The sequence below is a fragment of the Takifugu rubripes genome, chromosome 12 (genome assembly GCF_901000725.2).
Source record: "Takifugu rubripes chromosome 12, fTakRub1.2, whole genome shotgun sequence".
NCBI lineage: Eukaryota > Metazoa > Chordata > Actinopteri > Tetraodontiformes > Tetraodontidae > Takifugu > Takifugu rubripes.
Genome location: NC_042296.1, coordinates 8,978,668 through 8,993,652, shown reverse-complemented (window position 1 = coordinate 8,993,652; position 14,985 = coordinate 8,978,668). Strand labels below are relative to the sequence as shown.

General features: G+C 46.4%; 2 protein-coding genes across 2 annotated transcripts in view; both read left to right on the top strand.

Moving 5' to 3' along the window:
- Positions 1–6,457: 6,457 nt before the first annotated feature.
- LOC115246523 (transmembrane protein 106B-like) lies at positions 6,458–8,921 on the top strand. Its single transcript, XM_029845532.1, is given in 8 exon segments — positions 6,458–6,670; positions 6,672–6,687; positions 6,765–6,828; positions 7,251–7,410; positions 7,483–7,623; positions 7,697–7,746; positions 7,830–7,883; positions 7,959–8,921. Coding segments are annotated over 8 exon segments (798 nt in total). The 5' UTR covers positions 6,458–6,487; the 3' UTR covers positions 8,089–8,921.
- Positions 8,922–10,853: 1,932 nt separating this feature from the next.
- Positions 10,854–14,985, top strand: part of LOC115251840 (adseverin-like) — a 4,817-nt gene continuing 685 nt past the window's right edge. Inside the window, exons 1-7 of the mRNA XM_029845511.1 lie at positions 10,854–11,155; positions 12,215–12,369; positions 13,434–13,595; positions 13,664–13,813; positions 14,123–14,215; positions 14,551–14,683; positions 14,749–14,875. Of these exons, the coding sequence (XP_029701371.1) occupies positions 10,966–11,155; positions 12,215–12,369; positions 13,434–13,595; positions 13,664–13,813; positions 14,123–14,215; positions 14,551–14,683; positions 14,749–14,875 (1,010 nt within the window). The 5' untranslated portion in view covers positions 10,854–10,965. The remainder of the gene's footprint in view (positions 11,156–12,214; positions 12,370–13,433; positions 13,596–13,663; positions 13,814–14,122; positions 14,216–14,550; positions 14,684–14,748; positions 14,876–14,985) is intronic.

Genomic DNA, 14,985 nt, shown 5'->3' with positions numbered 1-14,985 from the left:
CCATCCCTCCATCCCTCCCCTTATCTCACTGATGGTGAAGTGTTGAAGTCAAATATAGCGAATGTTAGCAGTAGCTTTGACTTAACGCATAGCAGGTTAAAAAGGCCTCACAGATACGGATGAGAGCAGGATAAAGGGCAGATTAAACCGACACTATTGTTCTCTTACAATCAGCTTTCTTTGTAAAAAAACAGTTGTAAAAAAACTTGTATTTCCCCGTAATCACACAAAAACAAGCCTAATCCTGAAATTAGAATGACAGCACAAGGGGTTGCAGCTGAAGGTGAGACCAAGGTCAGAACCATCCCTGGTTTACCCCCACCTGTGATTGGCTGATGGGGGATCTTGTTATTTATTGCCGGTCAGGGCCGCCGCACACAGAGCGTGGAGGGCCACAATTTCCTGGCAGAGACTTGCAAAATTAAGGTCCACTAAAAAACATAGAGTATATATAAAAAGGAAATAAAGCTGAAAAAAAGCTTTGTTTTTAACTTGTTTATCCGTCAATGCCGCCAGCACCTTCAGACATTTTAATGTCTCCCAGTTCAAACAAGCCTGACACACCAAAATCAGCGCGACAGCGACAGAAAAGGGGGCGTGTTGTGTGCGTTAATTGCTCGCTTTAATGTGTGTGGGTAAGAGAACTACCCTGGTACCACTGAAGGTATTGAAGAGGGTCAGAGGGGGCAGATTTCTGTGGGATTCTGTAGTAACTACTATTAAATATACACATTTTTTAATAGCATCTTAAGTCAATAGGAAAGATTGGAACTGTGTTTGTGTGTGTGTGTGTGTGTGTGTGTGTGTGTGTGTGTGTGTGTGTGCGTGTGTGTGTGTGTGTGTTTGAAGGGCCTCTGACCAATTACGCTTAGGGCTTCTGAGGGCTCAGGACTGGGCCGGTTGCTGATCAGACAGCGGTGCTCAGCCGGTTGAAGGTTTACAGGATATTTGGACTCTGATTTAACCGAGGCGCTCTCAGACGTTTTGTTCAGAACTGCGATCTTTGAGCTCCTGGAACATCGAAGCTCGGTAGATTATTGTGGCCCTCGCCGTTAATCCCGCTCATGTCAGTCAGAGCCAATTACTGCTGACATCAGGGCGCCGTTAGCCACTTTTCTATTGTCTTCAACCTTATTGGCTCAGACTGGGGGGGGCACTGCAGAAGCGACCACGCACACGTGTTGTCATGACAACCACAGATACCACACCTCCAAGCAGAGTCTGTTTACTGTGAAATCATGAAACTACTTCAGACTGGTCACATGACCGTGGATTTTAATTTCCAGGCCTGCGTCATTCTACTGGTTTTGATTGATTGAGTTGGGATCTAAAGTTATGTTTGTTAAATATGCTGTTATAAAATATGTTGTCATTAAATACTGACTCTTTCACAGCGCTCTGGTGCCCGTCCGTCCGTCACCGGTCTGGAGGCGGCGGCAGGGCGGAGTCAATAGTTGGACCGAGGTCTCGTACACTGGACGATGGTTGATCTCCAACATTTGCTCCAGTCGGTATCTTTGCGTTGGTATTTTCGTGCACATTGGGAGCCGTCGGCGCTCTTTGAGACGTCAAGCGTGAACAATTTGTTTCTTAATGGGGAAAGGAAATAAAACCTTTGCCGTTCACAATTATTTCAGCATTTTCTAATGTATCAGAGTAGAATAAATAAGACTTGTGTGAGATTCAGAGAGATCTGCAACAGTGAGGCTGGTCGATGAATGTGGGATGTTGATGAAAGTGGGACTGAAGTTTAAAGAAACGCCACCAAAGCTGACAGGATATTAGCCGTAATGAGGATGGAATAACCAACGCCGGCGTGTTTTTTTATCCTTCCCACATGCTTTTCCCATCCCCCTTCACACGTACCCCCCTGCGCTGCACTCCTCACGACCCCCGAGGATCTGCGGGGCTCTGCCAATGAGAAGTCTACAGCAGCATTCCTTCCCAGAGACAAGAACCTCCAGGTCTGGAGCGACTCTTCCCTCTGCCTGTCATGCAGCTGAACACCAATCAGATGCTTGGAAGTGAAGGATCCCACATCCGAACTGGTGAGATACAGTCAGTTAAACACCAATAAAATGTTTATTTCTCTTTTATCCACCAGAATCCTGCAGCGGTCCCACCAGGATTCTCCAGCCGTAGAATCCGTTTAAAGGACGCATTTCAACAGATGAGACCTTCTTTCTAGCCTCTTTTACTCCCACTTCGGGATTGTGATGTCAATGCATTTCCAGTCATTCTCTCTCAATCATCCGTTTCCAACAGAAAGAATCCAGGTCATGAAAAGCAGCACAGGAGCAGGAGCTCGTGTTGCTCATGTTGTTGGGAGGTGGAGTAGAGCGCAAAAATGGGGCAAACACAACCGCCTCCTGGTTTCTCCGAGCTCAAACTGGGGCTTTCAAGCAGGAAGGAGGGTTGCACCCAGAGGCAGGCGAGTGGAGATGAAGACAGCCGAACGGACGCGAGAGGCTGTCCATCAGGGGAGGCATCACCGGCGAAGCTTAAGATCCGATCGAAATGTGTCCTCAATAAAATCATGAGATGTTCTATTTGAGTATGGTATTAAATCATAACACACGGGGAAATCAATGGCTGGAATTCAGGCTGGACCATCCACGATGGCAGCCCGTCGACATCGTTAATTAGTGGTTTCCAACCAGCCTAACGAAGCTCTAAGTGAGAGTTTGATCTTGATCTAAAATGTCACATCGCCAGGATGGTCAATGGTTCTTTTTCAATCATCTTTATCCCATTTTGAGTTTCAAAGATGCAGAGCTAAATTCTTCACGGCCCACTGGACTAAAGGTACCTCAGACCTGAAGGACCTTTACAGCTGAAACATCTCCGAGAAGCGAAGCGAAGCCCATTTTCCATCAGTGTCAGGCTCTTCACCGGTTTCTCCTCCTTCACTAAGCAACCTGATTGCTGTAGTGTTGAGGGGCTGAGTGGAACATCACGCACAATCACCATAATTTGCTGAAGCGTTGAGTGTGACATGATTGCTGCAGGCTTCCTTCAGCCATCAAGCACACGTTTGGCGTGTGTAATGTTTAAAGGTGACCGGACAGAGGTCGACAGAGGTCAGAAAACACCATTCCTAAAGTGGAACAGAGAAGGTGGAAGGAGCCTCAGTCGCTCACTGTTCTCCTGCTTGATGTCGACAGCATCAGCGCTTCGTCAACCATTCAGAGTTAGGCTTTAGAAAAGTGGAAATCTGGCCCTGATGCTGGCCCAGATCACCACTTCACGAGGGGATCAACTCCAGGCCAAACCAGCCTCTGTCTCCAGGTCAGATGAGTGATGCCAGAGTGGGAATTCCAGCGGGTCTCATGTCTGGCTCCTCTAGTGGGAGATGTTCTGCCCTTTCTTCATCCCCCTTCTACAAGGCCCACTATCCAGGGGGATCACAAACCCACTGCTGTTTTTCTTCTCAACAGAACTTGCAAAACAGGTGTGCTTCCGAATCACATCCACAGAGGGCGCTGCAGGGCGGAAATCACCACCTGATCACATCCCTGTTAGCTGCATGGCACTTAAACAGAGAGGCAGAGGGGTGTGGGAGCATCTCTATTGGACGCATCAAATTCCACATTCCGGGTGAACGTTTTCCTTAAGCTTCATCTGATCGATAATATATAATATAGAGTCAGAGCTGATCTGATTTCAGTTGGATTATTGATCCTCAGCTCTGCAGCAGTGTTTCCTGGGCTGCACCCTGGTTGAATGTGGGTCAGCCATGCTTTTCTTCTGCAGCTCAGCTGGTGAAGACCACTCCCATCACCTCAGATCCTGAGAGGAGACGAGCAGGCAGCAGGCGGCACGTGCAGGAGGATCTGTTGCCACGCACGCATGGATCACAGTGACATCCTTAAGAAAAGAGTTTCGAATGGAACATGTTTATAATAATTCAGCTGCTCTGTGGCTACGTGAGGGAAACCTCGCAGTTCAAAGGCCTGTAAACACTGAGGGAGTAAACGTGGTTTAAAAGTGGACTCCAGCCACAATCCCCCAGAGAACAGATGAGACTGGATCACTTCACGCTCCCGGTGACCGTTGCTGTGACCTCAGCCATCTTTACTCTGGGGTCTTTGAAAAGCTCTTTTTGTTTCTGTCGCTGGCTCGTATCTAATCAGCACAATTCTTCGTTCTTCAGTTGGTTCCTCTTCATGTGGGTCTGACCTACAATGACGGTCTTGATTGTTTGGACTCTTCAATCACAGCCAATTGGTTTGGTTGATAGAAATAATGAGGGCTGCAATTTAAGAATTTAGAACTCTCAGAAGCTGAAGATTCCCGCTGCTGCTCTGAGACTCAATCAGTGGTGATGAAAACAACAAGACATGTTGGCAATTTTACATTATTGTACTTAAAAAGATGCATAAAATATTCTTCAAAATTCTGATTGTTTATTCATTACACTGTATATTATATTACCTTCAAGATTTGGGGCCAACTGTAATGAATAAATGGTCATTTGCTTCATTTAGGAATTATTGCAACTCGTGTTAAAATATCTTGATTTATTTTCCATTTTTATTTTTTATTCTAATTATAAAATTGTTAAAATTGTAAAATCGACTACGCCTGTAACCGTTGTTTTAAAGATTAAAACCTAATGGTAAACAACAAAACAACAACAAAAATAATAATAACAACAACAATAACAACAACAATAATAACAACAATGTACGCTAAATAAAGCATCACCTAGTTATTGGGTTTTCAGCTATGACGTCTCGGTCTCATTTTGACGTCAATAACGTAAAATTGTGTTTTATGTTTCTGTATTTCAACCATAACTGTTTAGTTACAACTGTAACTATAACATGAAACACTGGTTACGATGAACATGACAGGCCTCTGTCACCCCCCTGGCTGATTCTTGTGTAGTTTTTCTGCCCCCCCCCCCCCCCCCCCCCTTCTGTATTCATTTACAGGTATCGACGCCTTTGGAGCTGCATGACGACCCTCTGGCCACGCGACCCTCTCGACCGGCGGCTTGTATAAATAGTGTATTTTTATGTGTGTTTCTGTGCTCTGTGCCTCTCCTCTCCTCTCCTCTCCTCTCCTCTCCTCTCCTCTCCTCTCCTCTCCTCTCCTCCCTCTCCCTCTCCTCCTCTCCTCTCCTCTCCTCCCCCCCATCAGCAGGAGGGTCCCCCTACATGAGCCTGGTCCTGCTCAAGGTTTCTTCCTGTTAAAGGGGGAGTTTTTCCTTGCCACTGTTGCTTGTCTGTTGTTAGGCCCTGGGATTTCTGGAAAGCGCCTTGAACAATTTTGATTGTAAAAGATAAATATAAATAAAGGTTTGATTTGTTGAAGGATCTTTTTTCCGATCGTTGCGAAGGCATCAGAACCGCGCATGCGTGTTCGCCTGTAGCATTAGCATTATGCAGCAGCAAGCAGCGGCGGCGTCACAACAACAGGTTACTAAAAGCTTTCCGATGCTAGTTACTTACAGCTTAACAGTTGCCTGCATGAACTTGTAAGATTTAATGTTTTTAAAACCATGTGTGTGTCAAAGCCGCTATACACCTAAAATCTGAATCCTCGGTGAAGATTGTTGTACATGAAAAAAATGTTTTTACGGCTCCTTGTTGGCTTCAGACCATTCTGGACTGTTGTGGTTATTTGGTTTGTTGTTTTATTATTATATCCATCATTCTTTGGTTATTATGTTAGTCATGCTTCTTCTATCTTATTCCATCCTCAGGCCTGAGCTAACCCTAGTTAGTCCCCCACCTTCAACGTCATCTTGCTAGTTGGAGTTAATTACAAACGTGTGTGAGAAGCATTTCTAAAAGCTATACACAGATATATATAAATAGAAAACCAATGTAAATACTGTTGTGTAAGAAGCGGAAGCTAGTAGACGAAGGACTACGTTAGATTAGCGTTTCTATTTCTGACTTGTTGAGGAAATGTTCCCCTTTGTCCTCCTGTGGTGTCTGGGTCGAAAGTACATCAGCTTCTTATCGTTGTGACTGATAACAAAGGTCACTGAGGCTAAAAGATGCAACCCAAGCAACGAGGGTTGCTCAGCAGGTCCTTCAGGCCACAGGCTGCAGTATTTGGGGCCACTTACAGGATCTATTGGTGAGTGAGGGGACCCCAAGTGGGACCTGATTACTGACCCAACCCGGATGTTGCTCCCTCAGCACCTACCTGTGACCCTAACCCAGTTTTCTGGTACCTGGACATACTGAAGTGAGCAGCACCAACAACCCGCGAGGGCCGTTTTTAAAGCCTGCAACTCACTTGAAGGTTTTATTGAGCGGTTATTGTTGTTATTGGGGCCTGTGATGGCCGAGAGGTGGCGTCCACACTTATACAGTGAGAAACGGCTCATTCCGATACATGGAAACTGAGGTTTGCTACAACAGTAGCAATCGCTGATCAGTCGCTGATGCATTTGAGCCTCTGCAGATAGCGCACGCTTCCTTCATTTGTTCTGATTGCTCACTGATTGTTTCTGTTGGCAGATGTGATTATGGGGAAGTCTTTTTCCCAGCTCAACTCACACTGCAGCCAGCAGGAGGCGCGAGAGAGCCTGATATCTCCTCTGGAGGACAGCCACAGTGAGGACGGGAAGGGCGGAGATGTCTCCCAGTTTCCCTATGTGGAGTTTCACGAGGGTCGGGACAGTGGTGACATTCCCACATGTCAGGGCACTGGGGAGGATCCCCAGAGGTAAACCCGGAGGATTTCTGTGGTCGTGTCATGAAAGCAGAACAGATCTTATGTAATGTGATCAATCGCTGTTTCAGGACAAGAGAATCAACTCGTGGCGTTGATCCCCTACAGCGATCAAAGGCTGCAGCCCCGGAGGACGTAAGGCTTGAAAATCTGTGCCTTGATGGAAAACTGATGTTAGATGTCATTTATAACGGAATAAAAGTGGCAATGACAAAACCTCACAGACCAGACGCGTTGGAACCAAACCTATACAGCTAAAAGCTCTGAAATTAATACTGAAAAGCAACATGGACAAAATCATGAGCTGAGGGGGACTTTGTAGTCTTCTTCCCGTTTAATTTTTGGCATTTACTAAATCAAAGTTCTCACTATTAACTTTGTCCCAAAGAAAAAAATCTTGTCCAACAAGATTTCTTCGGTAGTTGTTGATTTTACCGTTCTCAGTGTCGCCCCCTTCCGGCCAAACACTGCACACCTGTCAGTTAATTCCAGGCCCAAGTTTATTGGATAATTTCGAATAGCAGAAGACATGCTGTCCTGTCGCCCTTTGTCCACAGGAAGCTGTATGTGTCAGCATCTGTCTTGGTCTGCCTGCTGCTCTCTGGGCTCGCCGTCTTCTTCCTCTTCCCTCGCTCTATCGACGTGTCGTACGTTGGCGTGAAGTCTGTTTTTGTCAGCTACAACAAAGACAAACGCAGCGTCTACCTCAACATCACGGTGAGCGTCCGCACGTCTTTTTGGCCGCAGCGGAAGGCGGCGCGGGTGCTAAGAACGCTTGTTGTCCCGCAGAACTCCCTGAACATCACCAACAACAACTACTACGCGGTGGAGGTGGCCAACATCACGGCTCAGGTTCAGTTCGCCAAGACCGTGATCGGTAAATCTCGCCTCAGCAACACCACCGCCATCAGTCCTCTGGACATGAAACAGGTAGGTCCCCCTGCAGGATGTCCAGGTGGGTCTCCTTCTATGTGCTTATTTCATCTGCTGATCCTGATTTCAGATTGATTACATGGTTCCGACCCTCATGGCCGATGAGCTGAACTACATGTTGTCAGTATACACCTCTCTGGATTTGTAGCTTGTACTCCTTCAGGTGTGGCTGATGGAACTAATCAAAGGTTTTGATTTTCTAGCGATTACTGCACCCTTCAGACCATCAAGGTCCACAACATCGTCGTCATGATGCAGTGAGTGGACCCTGGAGCTTTCAGCTGAAATGTCGGGCTGTTTCTAGTGTCTGAGCTCTTCCACCTCCTCCGCAGAGTCACCGTCACCACGACGTACTTCGGTCATGCTGAGCAGGTGTCCCAGGAGGTGTACCAGTACGTGGATTGTGGCGGGAACACTACCTCCATCAGAGCGCTGAGTGTTGCTCCTCAGACCGCTGAGTAGAGCCCGGCTCCGCTCCAGCACAGTCCGGTTTCAGTGGACTCCTTTGAAAGCTTAGCAGAAAGGTAGCGTGACAAAGCTAAAGTATCCGTGGAAGCGCACACTTTCGTTCTTGAACCCTTTTAATACACTTAACTGAACTCACTCTAATGTAAAGAAAGTGTTAACTTTCCTCCACTAATTTTAAATGTTCTCAAACCTCGTTTTATTTTTCCAGTCATGAAGCTTGTTTTCATTGTCATATTCCAACCAGTATCAGGTTGTCTTTGTAGACTTGTTCCTTATTTATTTTTCCACCTAGCAACCGTGATCGGCGGTCACAGTCTGTGCTGCTGAGAGGCTGAAAAGATTTGTGCACTTTACGAATAACAGCTTGAGGTAATTTAGTTCTCAGATTTGTCCTTTTTTCATTTAGGAAGCCTCAAGTTCACATTTATGCTTGTTTCTGCAACTTTTAGCCCCCAAAATTAAAGGCAAAAAGTTTTAAAAATATGGATGATAAAATCAATTCACAAACAAATAAGAGCTTAACATAAACAAACAATCTGAAGGTCGGAGCATTTTCTGTTTCTCTCCTGATGTTTTAGTGCTTGAAAATGAAGTTTTTTTCCTTAAACACGGATGAAGACACATCACACTACTGAAATCTGTCTATAATTTATGTTTCCAATCTCCATTTCATAACGTGTTATTTTGTTTCTAACGGGACATTTCACTCCTTTGTCAGATTTCTTGAACACTTATATAAATATCTCATTTAAGGTGGCGTGCAGAGCTTTCCTCTAACATTTAACTAATGTTATTTTGAACTTGTGGAATAAAGTTTTACATCGTGATACTGTGAAATCTCCTCTTCAATGCTGCCATCAAAGATGGAATCCAGTGGCATAGACTCGCTCCCCAGTGCTAACAAGTAACAGACGTGATCACTTATGTGTCCTGTCCTTGGTGCTGGAACTTGTGGGAGGAGGTCAGACCCTGCTGAATGTAGAAGCAGAAGGTTCCTGAGTGCTGGTCGGAAGGATGACCATCTACCTGCATGAGAATGGCTAAACGGGCACTAACTGTCCCAGCCCAACATGTCCACACCGGTGGCAACCGTTAGGAAAGTTGCTACAGGGTGTGCGGCCTCTCCCTTCTTGTTCATGGCAGCCTTTGAGGTAATCATGGATGGGAAGATCTGTGGAAGAGTGGATCCCCGAGACACTACAGATGACCTGGTCTCGAGGAAGCTGTTGAGAAGGGCTGTTACCCCCAACCAGGGGGACATGAGAGTCAAACTTGACAGGCAGCACTGCTTCCTAGTGGAGAACACGGCAACATCTCCCCACCCTGACATGGAGAGGTGGACCACCAAGACAAGATCTGCCCTCATTGAGCTCACTTATCCAGCAGAGATTGAAGCTGCCTGCACATGCAAGAGGACCAAGGACTCACCCTGGTTGCTGAGTGCTGGGAGGCTGTCTGGAAGACTTCTATCTATCAGAGGAGGCCAGATGCTGAGGGTACATGGGGCTGCCGACCAGACATCTAATGAAGGAAGCAGGAGTAATCTGAGGTAACAGAAATAACACTACCAAAAAGACACCATAGGAGGACAGAAAGGGGACGTTGGCTTGTTGAAGGGGAGACACCTGTGCCACCAAGTGATGTTCCAGGATGAAAGGAGTGAAGAAATGGTGGTTCCTGGCTGATGACCCAGATGATTCCATCTTCCTATACTTATGCTGTTCGCTTGTTTGTCATTGACAACCAGTAGAACCAGCAGAACAAGGTAAAGCAGCAGCAAACCCAAGTGACATTTTTAGTGTTCCTTCACTTCAACATTCCTCGTGTCAGTGATTTAAACACCTGTAGGTCTGCAGGTAACAGCAGCAGCAGTACAATCAAAATCACATTGTGGTTTCAGAGGGCTCTACAAGCTGGACAAATGTGACCCCCCTGACCTTCGACCCTTGAACAGGCCAGGAGAAACTTAAGTCCTGAGAGGGAAGTCCAGCTGAAGCTGAAGGCTCTGCTCACTTTACTGCTTTTGGAAACCCTGAGAATCACGAGCAAAGCTGTGTTGTTCAACTCTGGTTGGCTGCTCAGGAGTTAAAAGTTCATTGAAATAAAAGGATGAAGGCCATTAACAGCCTCATATGCAAGGAGGAGGATTTTAAAATCTCTATAATCACTTGTTCAGGCAGACTGAAGTCCCTGCATCAATTTGGGACAAGAAGTTCCAAACTTCAGAGGTGATAAAAGGCAGCCTTTGAAAGTTGCAGAATGAGGATGTCCAACGACAGATCCTGTTAGAACAAGACACCCAGGTTCCTTCCAGTGGTACTGGGGGCCAAATCAATGCCCTAGCACGGTTACATCAGTAGAGAACATGTTCCTCGGGTGTTTTGCAGCTAGCATGTGATATGTTCAGTTTTAGTTCGAGGTTCGAGGAGGTTTTGGCTCATCCAGACCCTGATGTCTTTGAGGGCGGTCTGGAGCTCTGGATCCATTGATAATGGCACAGAAAAATGTGTTTAGATGAAAAAATGACTAAGTTCTTGACCATTTCAAGCAGGTAAATACCAATAACATGAGAATTTGTTCAAAGCCAAACAAAAATAAAACGTCACACATCAAATAAATAATCCTGTCCAGATTTGTTTCACCGCTGTAAAGATGAAGCCTTTGCTTGTTTTTGTGTGTACATTCAGAAGATTGTGCCATCATTGACCTCCAGAGAGAGCAGCTCTGGGGGGGGGGGGGTGTTCAGGCACACCCACAGTGTGTGTTTGAGTCGGAAGAGGAGAGACGAGACCGCACACTCCCAGGAGTAGTTTCTTTCTTCCCCCAGCCATCCCAGCGTTCATCGCTCCTCTTAATACTGCAGCAGCCAACATGGTTCTCCACAAAGAGTTCCTAGCTGCCGGGAGGACGGCAGGCCTGCAGGTCTGGAGGGTGGAGAACCTGGAGCTGGTCCCGGTTCCACAAAGCCTCCATGGGAGTTTTTACAGCGGAGACGCCTACGTGATTCTGAACACGATAAGACAGAGAGAGAGCTTCTTCTACCACCTCCACTACTGGCTGGGTAAGACCACAACTGTGTAGAGGGTCACGTCTGCAGCAACCCTGTCACCGTACGAGTTGTGACCGCCTCAAAGTTTAAAGGAGCAGTATGACAGCAAAGTGATCAGAAAGTGGCCCTGATGTGTCCACAGATGTGCAAAACTGATGTTAATTTCACTGACAGCAGTAGTCCAGCCAGAATAGGGTCGTTTCAAAAGCAAAGAGTCGGCCTGGAAATAATGTTTATATTGAGTGTTTTGTTCTGTTGTTCCGGCTGTCCACCAATCTCCCAATCGTTAAGTCAGGAGCGCTCAGGTTGCATTACTACTGATTCGGATGCTACTGAGCCTAAAAGGCCTCGTTATGATTCCCAACAAAGCCAGAAACAAAACGAGGATCTGTACAGGAGACGCTTTGAAAGATGGAGATGGCTGAAATAGCAGATGAAAACCAACTTTTCTCACGGACAGGCAAGATCCAGCTAACCTCACTCTAAATTCTGCTCTACTTAATGTAGCCGCGGGCCATCACACATGCATAAACATATTCAGCAGACAACAAATTGCCATGTATGACTCTGCTTGCCCCGGTAGCTCCTTGTAGTACATGTTCTAGCTCTAACTGGCAGCCATACTGTAGAGGAGGGGATACTGCTCCTTTAAACTAATGAGCAGCCACTAACGTCCTGCTGATGTTTCAGATGCTCATATTCTCAGGAACAACAGGAATCTGGCCCACAGTGATGTACGTTTAACCCTGCCGCAGGGTTGGAACAACACAACTCGACAAACATGAATAACAGCATGTTTGAAGACATTTAACAAGCTGTGAGGGTGAAGCTCACCAAAAGACACGTTTATTATTCTGAAGGATATTTGTGTGAGGGGAAATCTTCACACAACATTTCCTCTCGCAGCATAAGAAGTCGATAATCCCTCAGCATTAATCATTAAGCAGGCAAACATTTTAGTGCTTTAAACAGGAAACAATGAATTATTCACGCAAACCACAGAAGAAGAGCAAACGTGGCAGGTAGGAAATGTAAAGAAGTCATTAAAGAGTTTGCATTTGATGTTTAAAGGGAGAGAGTGCAGCCAGGATGAGAGCGCCTCCGCCGCCATCTACACTGTGCAGCTGGACGACCACTTTGGAGGAAAGCCCATCCAATACAGAGAGCTGCAGGGGGCGGAGTCAACCACCTTCACCAGCTACTTCAAGGAAGGGATCACATACAAAGTAGGGATCACGTGATCTGCACTAAAGAACGCGTATTTATATCTACAAAATCCACATCACACGCGTGGACAAACAAACCTCTTTTCCCGTCTCATCTTGTCCTCCTCCACTTTACCCGGGGTCATGGGGGGCAGCAGCCTAAGCAGAGCTGCCCAGACCTCCTCTCCCCAGACACTTATTATTCTCCTGATGCTCAGGAGCAGCGGCTCTACTCCGAGCTCCTCCAGAGTGATTTAGCTGCTCATCCTCTCTCTAAGGGAGGAAACTCACTTCGGCCTCTTGTATCCGCGATCTTGTCTCATGCTCCATCTTTGCCTCGCTCATAAACAAGACCCTGAGATACCTGAACCTCCACCTGAGGCAGGACTTCCCCACCAACCCAGAGAGGGCAAACCACCCTTTTCCAATCAAGAACCATGGCCTTGGATGTAGAAGTGATTATTCTCATCCCTCTGGCCCCTGGTTACGCCTTGAAACGATGTCCATAAAGATTGATGATGAAAGATTGCTTACTTATGGGCCAACATGGCCCGATAGAACTCTTTCTTCAGCTTGACGGAGTCCCTTACTTGTGTGTGTGTGTGTGTGTGTGTGAGATCTTGCCCATGCTACAGAGTGAGGTCCAGAATAGACATTTCCTAGCAAGGTGAGGACACGCTTGGGAAATGAGGACATTATTTTGGTCTTCACCACTTTAAAGGTGTGTTTGAGACTTCACACCTGGTTGGAAGGTTCATGGGTTTGGGGTCAGGGGTCAGGGTTGAATCTAGATTTGATTGTTAGGGTATAGCTCTGGGGAGTGTGTTATTGCTGTGAAAGTTCTCAAAAAGATAGAAGTGTGTACTTGTACTTCAATGTGTGTAGTTAGGGTTAGGGTTAGGGTTAGTGTCTGTACCTAAATGTGTATACATGTATCTGAATTTGTGAACTGAAAGTGGGGATGTCTTGTTTCTGACGGTCCTGAAGTCAATGATTGTCTTCCATAAATGTCCTTCTACATTCTCACTGGACAGAAGTGAAGGTCGGTCATGCTGGAGAAGGTTGACGGTCCTCTGTTTTCCCAGACAGGGGGCGTGGCCTCAGGTTTCCACCATGTCGTCACCAACGAGCTTGCAGCACAGCGACTCCTTCACATCAAGGGCCGGCGGGTGGTCAGAGCCACCCAGGTCCCTCTGAGCTGGTCCAGTTTCAACACTGGGGACTGCTTCATCGTGGACCTTGGAGACGTGAGACCAAGGCTTGTCTGTGACTGTCGGCATGCTAGAACCATTTTCAGCTCGTCTCTGATTTGTAGAAAATCTACCAGTGGTGTGGATCCAAGTGCAACAAATTTGAGCGGCTGAAGGCGGCTCAGGTTGCCAGAGGAATCCGGGACAACGAGAGGAACGCTCGTGCTGAGCTGCTGGTGGTTGAGGACGGAGGGGAACCGTCCCAGCTCACTGAGGTAGGCTCACGCCACTAGAAAGACTTTTTCCTGTTTTCAGCATGAGAGTGCTCATCATCTCCACTTGGATGGAGCAGCTGAGAGGACACGTTTGACACCAAACTTCTGACACTGATCCAATAACTCAGAACACATTACTGAAGAGAACAGCTCTGGCCGGGTTGAAATCGGTTTACAGAAGTTTAGTGGGGGAATATCCAGTGTTTTCACTTCCATCGTGTTGACAAAGAAAGTGAAATATCCCAGACAGTTTTGCTGAAGCTCTTGCTGGTTTTACTGGATTTGCATGATGACCTCTAACCCTCACAGGTCCTGGGAGTCAAGCCTGAACTGCCCCAGAGTGATGAAGCCGACGACACAGAGGCAGATCTGCACAACAGGAAAATGGCTAAACTGTATATGGTGCAGTACTGACACTTCTACTCAACTTATACCCAAACATGGCTGGTGGAATAGAAATGTTTGGAAGATTAAAGACTTCATTTAGTTATTGAATTACACCAACCCCTTTCTCACCTCTCTCCAGATAATGTAAATAGATTATTAATGAGTAAACCCACCGTTGATGAACAGATTAGATTTGTTGATGCTGCAGTGAAGAAAAATGACTGATGCTAATTGGACGCTTTCAAAAGGAAAAGCACTGATAAACAGTAATTTGGTGCACAAAACCTGATCTTTTCATGGGTTTTTCTTTCCGCCTCAGCTGATTTGAGCATTTTTAATGATTTATCCAGGTGTCTGATGCGTCAGGATCCATGAAGGTGACCCTGGTGAGGGAGGAGAACCCGTTCCACCAGACTGACCTGCTCTCAGATGAGTGTTTCATCCTGGATCACGGCAAAAACAAGATGCTTTTTGTCTGGAAAGGTAATGCCTGAGCTCACCCCTGTTTTGACTGCTGGACAACTTTGACCACCTGATCTGTCCCACAGGCCATAATGCCAACTTTGATGAGAGGAAGAAGGCCATGAGAACCGCCGAGGACTTCGTCAAAGACATGAATTACTCACAAAACACACAGGTTAGCTTTCACAACAGAAACCTTCTCCAGGAGAATAGGTCGGTCAGTCTGTCTGTCTGTCTGTCCGTCTGACTGACTGACTGACTGACTGACTGACTGACTGACTGACTGACTGACTGACTGACTGACTGACTGACTGACTGACATG